Source organism: Betta splendens, chromosome 5 (genome assembly GCF_900634795.4).
Source record: "Betta splendens chromosome 5, fBetSpl5.4, whole genome shotgun sequence".
Taxonomy (NCBI): domain Eukaryota; kingdom Metazoa; phylum Chordata; class Actinopteri; order Anabantiformes; family Osphronemidae; genus Betta; species Betta splendens.
Genome location: NC_040885.2, coordinates 20140931 through 20154872, shown reverse-complemented (window position 1 = coordinate 20154872; position 13942 = coordinate 20140931). Strand labels below are relative to the sequence as shown.

Below are 13942 nucleotides of genomic sequence, written 5' to 3'. Positions count from 1 at the left end.
GTGCTCCACTCAAAACTACACACATACTCTGTGGCTGTGCATTGAGGGCCAACCTCTGTCCAGGGCCCAATGAAGACTGCAGTCCGAGTAGCCAGCTGCTAGGGCGTTCCCCTCAGACGACACGCGCCGTCTTTGCCTGAATGTCGTGGGAAATCAGCAAGGGCTTCCCGCCCATGGATGTAGTGGGCTAAAGGAGCAAGTCCATTTACTCCTTGGAACCATTACACAAAGAAATTGTGAACTAGCCACTGCCCTGAAGACCCGCTGCATCGACATTGCGTGCATTTAAGAGACCAAATGGAGTGGAAAAAGAGCCAGAGACATCGGCGAAGGCTACAAAACTATAATGGCCAAAAAAGACCCAAAATGGAGTTGGGATAGCGGTCAGCTCGAAGCTTAAGGACAGTGTCATGGCCGTCAACTGAGTATCCATCTGTCTCATGTTACTAGACATCAACTCAGTAACTGCAGATTTACGAGTGTTTTTTTGGTACGCCCCCCAAGTGGGATACTCGGATGAAGATAAAGACAAGTTTTGGATGAAGTTGGAAGACCACCTGACAGGAAGAGTACTTGGCCATCCGTGGCGACCTCAACGGCCACGTTGGTGCCAGAAGGGACGGCTACGAACAACATCATGGTGGCCAAGGATATGGTGCAAGGAACGACGAAGGCTGCAGGATCTTGGGTCTTGCGGAAGCCCATAACCTTGCGGTTGTCAACACCTTCTTTAAGAAGCGGTTGTCCCATCTGATCACCTATGCCAGCCGTGGACGATTATATCAAAATGACTACTGGCCAATGCATCGAAACCATCTAAAGCTAGTATCCAACGCCAAGGTCATTCCCTCTGACAACTAAATGGTGGAAATTACCAAGATACAAAGAACACCTCAAGGCAGCACTTGGCCAACTGGACATCGACCTTGCCCAGCCAGTTAACTCCATCTGGGACAGCATTACAGTGCAGTGTTGCGTTTCTCCCAGCAATGTGCTGGGAGAAACGCAACCGGGAAAACACTTCATCGAGAAGCAAATTTGGTGGTGGGACCAAAAAGCGCAGAAGATCAGAAAAATGGCAAAGCAGTCAAAGCAGTCGGTGACCACCAGCACTACCGGAATTGCAAGTCAGCGGCGAAGAGAGATGTTGCAGCAGCAAAAGCAGCTCACTAGGACCAGCTGTACACCAACCTGGGCATGCCAGAGGGGGCCAACAAAATCTACCACCTCGCATCCACTTGCTATTGCTCAACACAAGATATCGGCCAGATCAAGAACATCAAGGACGACAACCACCAAGTCCTGCTAGATCTGCCTGCCATCCTGAGGCGTTGGAGCGATTACTTCTCTGGGATCAGAATTCACACACCCGCCGGACGACATCCCAAGTCTGGAAGCTTCTTGGCTGTCAAGAACCAGACCATCATGGCATTCCTCGATCTTGAGAAAGCTTTTCACCAAGCCCCCCATGACCTCATATGGCATTCACTTCAATCACATGGAGTCCCTGAGGCCTATGTTGAATGGATCAAAGTCCTCTACAATAAAGTCACCAGCTCTGTCAGATGCTGGTGACAGACGCTGGGGTATCACAGAATATATGGAAAGCAGCCCCCAAATCAATGGCGCCATCAGCATTGCCAACAAAGAGCTAAAGAAGACAGTAGAGTTTGGATACCTGGGATCAGTCATCAGCAGCGACGACAGTATCACCCCTGACGTTAGAGTGCGGATCCAAGCAGCTTTGCTGAATTGGCCGCAGGTGACTGGTGTTCTTTGTGATCAAAGAATGCTAGACCGCCTCAAAGGGGAAGATCTGTACGACGGTGGTCCGCCCAGTGGCCCTCTACGGATCGGAATATTGGCCCGCTACGACAGTACATGAGCAGGCCTTGAACACCGTGTAAATGCGCATGCGCAGTGTTAACACTTAAGGTTAAGTGTTACCACTTAAGTGGGGAGGCTGGGGGGGGGGGGGGGGGGGGGGGGGGGGCTGAAGGACAATGCCTTCGTTTTGATGGCTCTGTTTGCTGGACCCCTCGGGAAACTGGCGGTCTTCCAAAGACCTCAGGAGGTGCTGTGGACCTTGGGGCCACATGGGTTGGCGTACCAGGGACCTACCCTCCCTATAAATGAGAACAAGCGAATGGTTTGGGATTGAGAATGTATTCGAGAGTGCATGGGTTCACGTATGATTGAGTAGAGGTTTGTGGGAGGGTTTGTGGTAGTGGTTGTTGATGTGAGTGTGCCGTATGCATGTGGTACGGTTGGTGTGCAAGGGGTTAGATCTGCTGCCTGGTCTCTTCTGCCAGCCCCCACCAATTGCCGGCCACGCCCCAATGTGGTGCCAGAGGATATGGTCGGGCCAATGGAGTGGGCCCTGTTCCGCTAGTGTTGACCCACAGTGGTCCACTCCGGACCCGTGTGCTGTCTCTGTGGCTGTTGCAGCTCTGCCTTGGAGGTTCTGTCTGGGCATCTTGGGTCGCAACACCTGCCCTGAGTGTGAGTGTGTGCACATACCTTAACACTGCTATTAGTATTAATATTAATGTAACAGTTAACCACAGTACAGCAGTTGTTTAGTTATTAATGTGTCAGTCGAAGGTACATCCTTATTTTTTTTTTTTTTATTTTGTGCCTATTGTTTTGCGTCACTGGTTTGTTTGGTTTAAGCAGCTGGTTGCACCCCCCCCCCATCCATTAGGAGACAACCTCTTCTGCTCTGAATCTGATTAAATGAGGACTTAAGATGTCTGGAAGCAGTGAAGCACATCATACGTCCACGTCCTTCGTCTGGCTTCAGAGATAGAAATGATGGATTTTCCTCCCATCTGCTCAGATCTTCATGCAGGTCTTATATTGGGCCACATCTCATCTCAAATTCATCTGCAGAACTGCAGCACGATGGAACAGATTTATGAAGCAGGATGTTTGTTGTGGCCCTGCTGTTATGGGAAAAATTGTCTCTTCCTTATTTTTATGTGTCTTCCTTATTTCTATGGATTTCTATGCAGTTATTATACGAGTTATGACTTATGTTCTGCAATTAATATCTTATGTTTTGTCTTACTGTATGCATTTGACATTTCACCTACATTGTTCAATGGTTGTCTCTGCCTGATAGACTCTCAACTCTAGCTCCCAAACCCAAGGTCAGGGAGTTGTGTCTCTGTCTGTTGAGACTCTGTGCTCCTTTCTCACAGATAGTTGGACGTCAGCAATGCAGGTGTGAGAATGTAAATATCTTCACACACACTGCGACAGGGAGGAGATGGTGCATGTAATTTGATTGGGTTAGAAAGACATTCCACCTTAGTCGGACAGAGAAGCTAAAAGGCAGAAGCAACTTGAGGATCGTGGGCTCTTTGCATCACACCTTCGTGGTGTGTGCACTGATCTCCCCAGCTGGTTTTTGGTTTGTTGATGTGCACGATCAACATCCATGCTTTTTATTTGCTTTCCCCATTATTTTTATTTTCTTTATTATTTCAATAAATCGCACAAAAGGACAACTCTCTCATCTGCTTCTTTATGGAAAATTTCCACCACACCTGCGTTTTATTAAACAAATGAATTAAACATTTGGCTTCGGCTCCGCAGGGGTCAACTCTGTGACCCCTCACATCTACTGGACTTGAATATTTACATCCCTGCATCAGGGTTCAATTATCTTCATGCAGACAGAATATGAACATGTTGGTGAAAGATTAAAATGTAGCAGAATATGAAGAATATCTGGTCAATAATCATTAATATTTAGTGTCCACACTAATAGTCGTTTCACTGAGCTCTGACCACAGTACCACTAAAATACCAGTCATGCCATTTAAATTGTGGAATAGTTTTCTCTTGCAACAGCATGAAGAGCTCCATTGTGAGAATATATATATATATATTTTTAATATTCATGGCATCCCTAAGCAGAGCTCATCCCTACACTTTCCTATAAATCATGCATCATCTCCCTCTGCACAATGTGTCATGATTTGTGTTCTTGTGTCTAGTGGTTTCCTGTTTTATTTTGGTAGTCTCCCGGTCTCTGTTTTGTGTTCTAGCTTCACTTCCGGTTTTTGTCTTGTCACAGCTGTCCCTGCTCCACCTGATCGTTATCCTCACCTGCACTGTATCAGTTAATTACTCACCTTTGTATTTAGTCACCTCCTGTTCCCGTAGTCATTTGCCAGATTGTTGAGTTGAGTTCCCTGAGTGTTCGTGTTTCTCGTGTCTTGTTCCTGTCTGTATCGTGTATCCTGCCCGACCCTGGATTATCTACTTACCGTGAGTTTTTGCCTGTTCCCTGTCTGTACTTTCGCCGAGCCTTTTCGTGTATGACCTGGACCGTCTGACCGTGCCTTTAAGAATAAACCCTTTTGTTGATTATAATATCGCCTCCGTGCTGTGCATGTGGGTTCGCCGTCTGCCTGCCCGAGCCCTGACAGAACAATCTGGCCACACTTGGACCCAGCCAGCACTTAGCCTCCGGTCAGGTCAGTGACTGTTTTTCCTTTGTTTTTTACGGCAAATATAACTCTCCCGCGAAAGTATGGTTTCGGTTTCCTCCTCTCCGCCTCGTCGGATCGTTGTGCCTGCACCAACCTGCCCAGCTCCATGGTTATTTCCCTGGGAGGATTTCCTGCTCTCACGCGGTCCTCAGTCTCCAGTTCAGCCGCGCGCTGCTCAGTCGCCAGTTCAGCCGCGCGCTGCTCAGTCTCCAAGTCAGCCGCGCGCTGCTCAGTCTCCAGTTCAGCCGCGCGCTGCTCAGTCTCCAAGTCAGCCGCGCGCTGCTCAGTCTCCAGTTCAGCCGCGTGCTGCTCAGTCTCCAAGTCAGCCGCGCGCTGCTCAGTCTCCAAGTCAGCCGCGCGCTGCTCAGTCTCCAGTTCAGCCGCGCGCTGCTCAGTCTCCAGTTCAGCCGCGCGCTGCTCAGTCCCCAGTTCAGCCGCGCGCGGTTCAATCTCCAGTTCAGTCGTGTTTTCCCCAGTCTCCAGCCCAAGCTCCAGACGCCGCGGTCCCGGTTCACCATGCGGGTCCCGGTACAGAGGTCCGGTCCACACCGCTCCCAGCGCCCCAAACGACGGACAGTCGCAGCTGCTCCGGACGGCGCCGGCGGCGGCGCGGTTCCAGGATTCCGGGTCCCGCGGTCTCGGTCATGGGGACCGAGCAGTCCCCTTCTCCGACAGAGGAGCCCCTTGATTCTCTAACTGACTGTGTCTCTCTGATAGCGGGCATCCCAGACAGCGTCGCCCGACGGGTCCACCTCCTCTGCTCTCCTCCGGTGGCGTTTCTCTTCGCCCACCTCATGAACACCGCCGATTCGGCAGCAGACCAGGGCGCGAGAGAACAACTGTTCCAGGAAGCAGCCGCTCTCGTCCTGAGGGAGCCTGTCCTGCGTGAGGCCCTGCAACTCCCGGGCCTGCAGCCAGCGGCCGCTTCATGTCCCACCTCTCAGTCAGGTCAGCCTCGCCATGCTCATGCCCTGGTGCAGCCCTGTCGTCTCCAGGCCCCAGTCCAGTCGAACCTAGTCCAGACCCCAGTTCAGCCGAACCTAGTCCAGACCCCAGTTCAGCCGTGTGTTACTCATGCCCCGGTGCAGCCCTGTCGTCTCCAGGCCCCAGCCCAGTCGAACCTAGTCCAGACCCCAGATCAGCCGTGTGTCGCACAGACCCCGGATCAGCCGTGTGTCGCCCAGACCCCAGATCAGCCGTGTGTCGCCCAGACCCCAGATCAGCCGTGTGTCGCCCAGACCCCAGATCAGCCGTGTGTCGCCCAGACCCCAGATCAGCCGTGTGTCGCCCAGACCCCAGATCAGCCGTGTGTCGCCCAGACCCCAGATCAGCCGTGTGTCGCCCAGACCCCAGATCAGCCGTGTGTCGCCCAGACCCCAGATCAGTCGTGTGTCGCCCAGACCCCAGATCAGTCGTGTGTTGCCCAGACCCCAGTTCCGTCCTTGTCCCCGTCAGAGGGCACCGCCCGTCTGACGATTGTTAACCCCACCCAATCAGGCCCGTCGTCTTCCCCGTCGAGCTCGGCAGCCGTAAGTTGTCATGCCAGCTCCGGAGTTGACGCCGTTCCAGTCCCTGTCGGCCATGTTGCGGCCGTTCCAGTCCCTGTCGGCCATGTTGCGGCCGTTCTAGTTCCTGTCGGCTCCTCAGAGGAGGACGCCGTTCTAGTTCCTGTCGGCTCCTCAGAGGAGGACGCCGTTCCTGTTCCCGTCGGCCATATTGAGGCCGTTCTAGTTCCAGTTCCTGTCGGCTCCTCAGAGGAGGACGCCGTTCTAGTTCCTGTCGGCCATGTTGAGGTCGTTCCAGTTCCTGTCGGCCATGTTGAGGTCGTTCCAGTTCTTGTCGACCAAGTTGAGGTCGTTCCAGTTCCTGTTCCTGTCGGCCATGTTGAGGTCGTTCCAGTCCCTGCCCCTGTCGACCATGTTGAGGTCGTTCCAGTTCCTGTTCCTGTCGGCCATGTTGAGGTCGTTCCAGTTCCTGTCGACCAAGTTGAGGTCGTTCCAGTTCCTGTTCCTGTCGACCAAGTTGAGGTCGTTCCAGTTCCTGTTCCTGTCGGCCATGTTGAGGTCGTTCCTGTCCCTGTCGACCAAGTTGAGGTCGTTCCAGTTCCTGTCCCTGTCGACCAAGTTGAGGTCGTTCCAGCTCCTGTCCCTGTCGACCAAGTTGAGGGCGTTCCCGTAGGCCAAGTAGAGGGCGTTCCCGTAGGCCAAGTAGAGGGCGTTCCCGTGGGCCAAGTAGAGGGCGTTCCCGTGGGCCAAGTAGAGGGCGTTCCCGTGGGCCAAGTAGAGGGCACCCCTGTCTCTGACCTCGTTCCTGTCGGCCCTGTAGCGGTCGTTCCATTCCCCGTTCCCGTCGGCCCTGTAGCGGTCGTTCCAGTCCCCGTCACCCTTGGAGCCGCAGCGCCCGCCGGCCTCCAGGAGGAGGCAGCACCTGCAGTTCCTGCGCGCCTCCAGGAGGAGGTCGCGCCAGCCGCAGTTCCTGCGCGCCTCCAGGAGGAGGTCGCGCCAGCCGCAGTTCCTGCGCGCCTCCAGGAGGAGGTCGCGCCAGCCGCAGTTCCTGCGCGCCTCCAGGAGGAGGTCGCGCCAGCCGCAGTTCCTGCGCGCCTCCAGGAGGAGGTCGCGCCAGCCGCAGTTCCTGCGCGCCTCCAGGAGGAGGTCGCGCCAGCCGCAGTTCCTGCGCGCCTCCAGGAGGAGGTCGCGCCAGCCGCAGTTCCTGCGCGCCTCCAGGAGGAGGTCGCGCCAGCCGCAGTTCCTGCGCGCCTCCAGGAGGAGGTCGCGCCAGCCGCAGTTCCTGCGCGCCTCCAGGAGGAGGGCGCGCCAGCCGCAGTTCCTGCGCGCCTCCAGGAGGAGGTCGCGCCAGCCGCAGTTCCTGCGCGCCTCCAGGAGGAGGTCGCGCCAGCCGCAGTTCCTGCGCGCCTCCAGGAGGAGGTCGCGCCAGCCGCAGTTCCTGCGCGCCTCCAGGAGGAGGTCGCGCCAGCCGCAGTTCCTGCGCGCCCCCAGGAGGAGGTCGCGCCAGCCGCAGTTCCTGCGCGCCCCCAGGAGGAGGTCGCGCCAGCCGCAGTCCCGGCGGACCCCAGGAGGGGGTCGCGCCCGCCGCAGTCCCGGCGGACCCCCAGGAGGGGGTCGCGCCCGCCGCAGTCCCGGCGGACCCCCAGGAGGGGGTCGCGCCCGCCGCAGTCCCGGCGGACCCCCAGGAGGGGGTCGCTCCCGCCGCAGTCCCGGCGGACCCCCAGGAGGGGGTCGCTCCCGCCGCAGTCCCGGCGGACCCCCAGGAGGGGGTCGCTCCCGCCGCAGTCCCGGCGGACCTCCAGGAGGGGGTCGCGCCCGTCCCGGCTCCGGCCGCACCAGCATCGGTTCCTGGCGGCCCGGCTCCGGCCGCACCTGCATCGGTTCCTGGCGGCCCGGCTCCGGCCGCACCTGCATCGGTTCCTGGCGGCCCGGCTCCGGCCGCACCTGCATCGGTTCCTGGCGGCCCGGCTCCGGCCGCACCGGCATCGGTTCCTGGCGGCCCGGCTCCGGCCGCACCTGCATCGGTTCCTGGCGGCTCGGCTCCGGCCGCACCTGCATCGGTTCCTGTCTCTCGTCGCGGTGGTCCAAGGAGGACGCCGCTGGTTCCTGTCTCTCGTCGCGGTGGTCCAAGGAGGACGCCGCTGGTTCCTGTCTCTCGTCGCGGTGGTCCAAGGAGGACGCCGCTGGTTCCTGTCTCTCGTCGCGGTGGTCCAAGGAGGACGCCGCTGGTTCCTGGCTCTCGTCGCGGTGGTCCAAGGAGGACGCCGCTGGTTCCTGCCTCGTCCTTGTCTCGGCCGCCGGACTGGTGGCCTCGCCCTCGGCGCCTCCTGCTGCCCGGATGGCGCTGCCTCCTGCGGCGACGTCCGCCTCGACTCCTCAGCCCATCGGATCAGCGTCCGCCTGGAGGACGTTGCCATTCGGGGTGGCTCCCGGGGACATCGGCCCAGCCCAAGGGCACTAAGAGTGCCACCCTGGCTCAGCGGCTGCTGGGCAGGGTCTCGCCACGCCATCACCCTCCGTGAGGGACTCCCTGGACTTCATGTTTTCCTGTTCGTGGACTTTGTGATATGGACTCTTGCCTTGACCCTCCTCCGGTCCTCCCTCCACCCACCCTGCTCGTGTGCCTTGTGGGGTAGGGGTTCGGTCCCTCCTCCTGGGGCCACCCTCCGCCCGCCCTGGTTTGGGGGGGGGGCTTCCGTGGGCGCCGTGGAAGGCGCCATAGGGGGGGGGGTACTGTCATGATTTGTGTTCTTGTGTCTAGTGGTTTCCTGTTTTATTTTGGTAGTCTCCCGGTCTCTGTTTTGTGTTCTAGCTTCACTTCCGGTTTTTGTCTTGTCACAGCTGTCCCTGCTCCACCTGATCGTTATCCTCACCTGCACTGTATCAGTTAATTACTCACCTTTGTATTTAGTCACCTCCTGTTCCCGTAGTCATTTGCCAGATTGTTGAGTTGAGTTCCCTGAGTGTTCGTGTTTCTCGTGTCTTGTTCCTGTCTGTATCGTGTATCCTGCCCGACCCTGGATTATCTACTTACCGTGAGTTTTTGCCTGTTCCCTGTCTGTACTTTCGCCGAGCCTTTTCGTGTATGACCTGGACCGTCTGACCGTGCCTTTAAGAATAAACCCTTTTGTTGATTATAATATCGCCTCCGTGCTGTGCATGTGGGTTCGCCGTCTGCCTGCCCGAGCCCTGACACAATGATGAGATCAGAGAAGAAGACTTTATTTGTCATTACAACAATGTGCAATGAAATTAAGGTGCCAAACAGCCTGTGCAACATATTGTCACAAATAATTTAGAAAAACTTATAAAAAAGGAAAGCACCAAATGTACAAAGACCAGTCATGTGAAACAGACACTTACTCTTGCATTCTGTCACAATTACATCCTGTGGTCTGTTCTGTATTTACTGTGGTCACTGCTACAGGACAGAAACTGACTAAGAAACTGACCTAAACTAATCTAACGTGATCTAAACTATTAAAACCTGATTTAACCTGATTTAACACTAGAACTACTGGGTTTTCTAAATATACCCATTCCTACTAGAAGGTGGTCAAATGATCTGCTCGGCTAGCTGAGACCCTGAATCATCTGTGAACAGCTGCCTTTGTTAGGTAAAGAGGGCCATCAGTGACGCACTCTAGGTGGTGGGTTGCGTGGGCTTGCTGACCCTGCTCCTGTCTGCAAGGCTGCACAGTTCCTATGAGTCTATGAGTGACATCCACTGTTACAATGTTCCACAGCTATGTGCTTGGATTTACAACATGAAAGGATGTGCAATAGGAGCAAAAAGCAATAAGAGACATCAACAATACAACAAGACAGTTTTAGATCCTTCTCAGATGTGGCGAAGTTCTGTTTATTTACTAAAAAAAAAAAACTAGTTCAAATATAGTTTGCACTGTAACGTCACCAAAAATTACAGAAAGGATAACAGTACATCCATCAAATTTTAACACATGTGCAATAAAAAATATAAACAGAAAACGCTTGAGAGCGTTTCCGTTTTATATTCCGTTTATTTCGTTATTACTTCTTTCACCTGTACCACATAAAGTCATTGCAGAGCTACAGCCGTGTTCCTACAAAGTTAACCAGCTGTTTATTTCGTTATTCCCTCTTTCATGTCCGTCTGGTGAATGAAAGTGGGCGTGGCCATCCACGTCCCAGAGCGGTGACACTGGGGGATGGGAAACACGCATCAACACGCAGCACAAAGATCTGCGTTTCTCTGCTGCTACAGCCTCGGCTGCGTTGGGTTGTTAGTCTCCCTTTCACCTCTACCATATGAAATGAAATGTGTTCCTACGAAGTTGATCAGCCGCTTTCAGAATCAGTATCGTGTTTTTCCCCAGCTTTGAACAGGGAAAACATTTTTTTATTTACAAAAGAATGTTTGTCAAAGTTATTGTCACCAAAAATTACAAAAAAAAAAAACAGAAGAACAAAAGTACAGCCATATAGTTTGAACAAATGTGCAAAAATAATATAAACAAAAAACTCGTGAAAGCATTTCCGTTTTATATTCCGTTTATTTACACATAAAAAGTTATCGCAGAATTATTCCCATGTTAAAAATATACAAAGATCACCTCCAATGATAGAAGACAGTTTTAGATTTTTCTCAAATGTGGCGAGGCTTCATAAAAAAAAGTTCACACAGTTCACACATGGTTTGCGCTGTCACCAAAAATTACAACCAATTACAACCAAGTGGGTAAGTGTAAAACAATGACACATTGTTCGTTTTTTGTCTGCTTTGCGTTGCAGTCACTAGTCACAGAAGTGGCATGTCCATGGTCTTTGCTTGATACACTGTCCACATGTGTATTTGTAGCAGCCAGCACATCGCTTGATCGTGCGGTTCTCTTTACAGCGATGTTTTATTTGGCACACAGATCTTTTTCCAGGGCTAGGCGTGGCAGGTTCTTTTCGTAGCAGTTCCTCTCTCAGAGCCTTTTTCCCAGCGACATAGGAGTGTGCCAACTCCATCGCAAGCTCTGCCAAGAAGTCCACCCGTCTCTCCTTCGTACCCGTGCAGGCTTGATAGAGCACATGTGCATTCAGCGCTGCCATGTCAATCATGTTGTAGAACACGGCGACTGGCCAGCGCCGTGTTCCCTTGCGCACAGTGTATTCACGCACCATGTGGTCCACGATGTCCACGCCACACTTTGCAGTGTTGTACTGGAGGACCGTGCTGGGCTTTTTCTTTCCGGTGCTTTCAGTGTCGACCATGATATGCATTGTGCTCAATAGGTTCACTGCCTTTTTCGCTTTTGCTTGGTATACCGTCAGCGTGGCACCGGTGGTCGAATACACCTAATAAAAATGACAAGTTGTTATTTTCACATGTTCATACACAAACTGGAAAGACATAAACACAGAAGCACAAAACATCAAACATCTACAACGTACCTGGGTGGCGAACAGCTGGCGCTCCGTCTCCCTGGCGGATGGCGGGAGCTCACGACGGATCTTGCTGATTGTGCCCAAGATTGTGGTTTTCCGGGTCTCAAGTCTTTGTGCAAGCTTTAGCGATGTGAAGAAATTGTCCGTTGCGATATTCCTGCCCTTGTCCAGGAAGGGTTCCACCAGCCGCATCACCACATTCTCTGCCAGTCGCTCTCCCGTGGGGCGACTGGGGTCCTTTCCGAGGTATGGCATGACATTGCAAATGTACTTGGTTTGCAAGTCGCAGGCCACCCAAAATTTGATGCCAAACTTGTCTGGCTTAGATGCGATATACTGCAGGAACGGGCAGCGGGTCTTCGTCGGGAAGAGCTGCTCGTCAACTGTGATGTGTCGCCCTGGAGTGTATGACGTGATGCAGTTGCAGGCAAAGGCTCCCCACAGTTCAGAAATAGCAGCAAACCTGTCGGTTTTTACACGCTCGCTGCGGGTGGACTTGTCGTCAAACCGCAAGTGACGCATGATGTCCACAAAGCGGTCCCGTGGCATGATGTCAGTAATCTGTTTGTGCCCCAAGGTCCCTGACCAATAGTCAGGGACAGCTGGAAGTTTGATGACCCCCCGAAGAATGATAACCGCTATGAAAGCCATCAGTTCAGATAGGGCAATGAACCATTCAGGCTTCTCCATTTGTCCGTGTGCCACTGTTGCCTCTCTAATGCTCTCAAGCATGTCGGAGGTCACAAGACACAGGAAGCTTTGCAGTCGGGTGGTGATGCGTCTCCTAACCCTAGATGTGGGCTCACCGGCTGCAGCGTAAGGTGCCATCGGGGTGAAACGGAGACGGGTCCCCAGCTTTTCTTCGCGCCACATAGTGCCGTCCTTCGCTTTTTCGGTCAAACCAACTCTTTTTCGGGCCGGTTGCCTGTAGTGTTCGTCATCTGCATTCAGGAAGATGTCAAATCGTTAGCCGTGAGACAAAAACATATCACAAAGACATGCATAAAACAATAGTAAGTAGTAAGGCTAGTTGCGTCAGGGAATGGTTGACAACGTGCGCCAGCAACACGGCAGACAATACAAAATATATCGAACGTTAACCAACCTGAAGACTGCTCTGACTCCGACGCTGAATCACGCTGGATTTCTATTTCGCCTCCATCCGATTCAGCGGGGTCGAGGCCGTCCATGAGCATGTCCAAAGCCTGCTAGGTGTTGTACTTTCTTTCCATAGTAGTCGCTTTCGTCGATGTCCGTGGTGATAAGCAACTGGATATTTGCAGACAGGTATTTATGGACGTCTGTTGAATGAAACTGGGCGGGGCTATTCATGTTGACATGTCAAGTGCGGCACTTGCTAGGGATGGTAACGAGCCATTGATGGAGTGAATGGTCCGGGCCCATCCCGCATTATCTATGCGTGTAAATGTGTGGAGATTGGTGGGGAACTTGCTATCAGCATAAGAGAGGTGTTTGTAATCACCCATAGCAAGTGCACCATTTGCATTTACATGTTGTAAATGAATTACGAAATTAACCAAATCTACGTTTCAAAAAACTGTGAAGAGTTCCGTGTCTACATGAAAGCGGGCAGAACAACGTCCGTCTATGACTCACTGCTGAAAACGGCTGGTGAAACATAGCTGTAGCTCTTATTATGTGGTACAGGTAAAAGGGGAAATAACGAAATAAAAGGAATATAGAACCGAAACGCTTTCACGCGTTTTTGGTTTATATTATATTTTTAATTGCACATTCGTTAAAACTAGATGGGTGTACTGTCGTCTTTTCTGTATTTTTTGATGCTGTTACAGTGCAATACTGTGTGAAATTTATATATTGTTTTTGTAAATGAACAAAGCTTCGCCACATTTGGGAAAGATTTGAAACTGTCTTATTGTATTGTTGTTAAAAAAAGTGTTTTTATGTGTACATTTCGTTAATTTCTTTATTTCCCCTTTCACCTGTACCACACGAAAGGCATCGCAGCGCTGCAGCCATGTTCCCAAGAGGTTCCTCATCCACCTTCGGCTGTGACACGTACACGGACATTGTTCTGGTAACTTTCATGTAGACACAGAACTCCTCAAAGTGTTTTCAAACGTAGATTTCGTTAATTACGTGATTCATTAACAACATGTAAATGCGAATGCTGCACTGAGCTGTCTTTTGCTGTTATTATAGCTGAAAGGATGAACGCGTGTAAAATATTTGATAAGGGCCCGTTTGACATGTCAAGTGCGGCACTTGCTAGGGATGATAACGAGCCATTGATGGAGTGAATGGCCCGGGCCCATCCCGCATTATCTATGCGTGTAAATGTGTGGAGATTGGTGGGGAACTTGCTATCAGCATAAGAGAGGTGTTTGTAGCGGTGGTACAGGTGAATGCAGGGTGGGCCCGTTATCACCCATAGCAAGTGCACCATTTGCATTTACATGTTGCATATGAACAACGAAATTAATGAAATCTACGTTTGAAAAAACTTTTAGGAGTTCTGTGTCTACATGAAAGCGGGCA

General features: G+C 52.5%; 2 protein-coding genes across 7 annotated transcripts in view; both read right to left on the bottom strand.

The window, feature by feature from the left end:
* Positions 1-13942, bottom strand: part of LOC114855179 (metabotropic glutamate receptor 7) — a 127165-nt gene that overhangs the window by 47143 nt on the left and 66080 nt on the right. The gene's annotated exons all lie outside the window — the stretch shown is intronic.
* On the bottom strand, positions 9234-12348 carry LOC129604135 (piggyBac transposable element-derived protein 4-like). Its single transcript, XM_055509110.1, has 2 exons — positions 11429-12348; positions 9234-11332 (listed from the first exon to the last, which is right to left on the bottom strand). Exons 1-2 carry the CDS (start codon positions 12293-12295, stop codon positions 10784-10786), a joined length of 1416 nt encoding a protein of 471 aa, XP_055365085.1. The 5' UTR covers positions 12296-12348; the 3' UTR covers positions 9234-10783.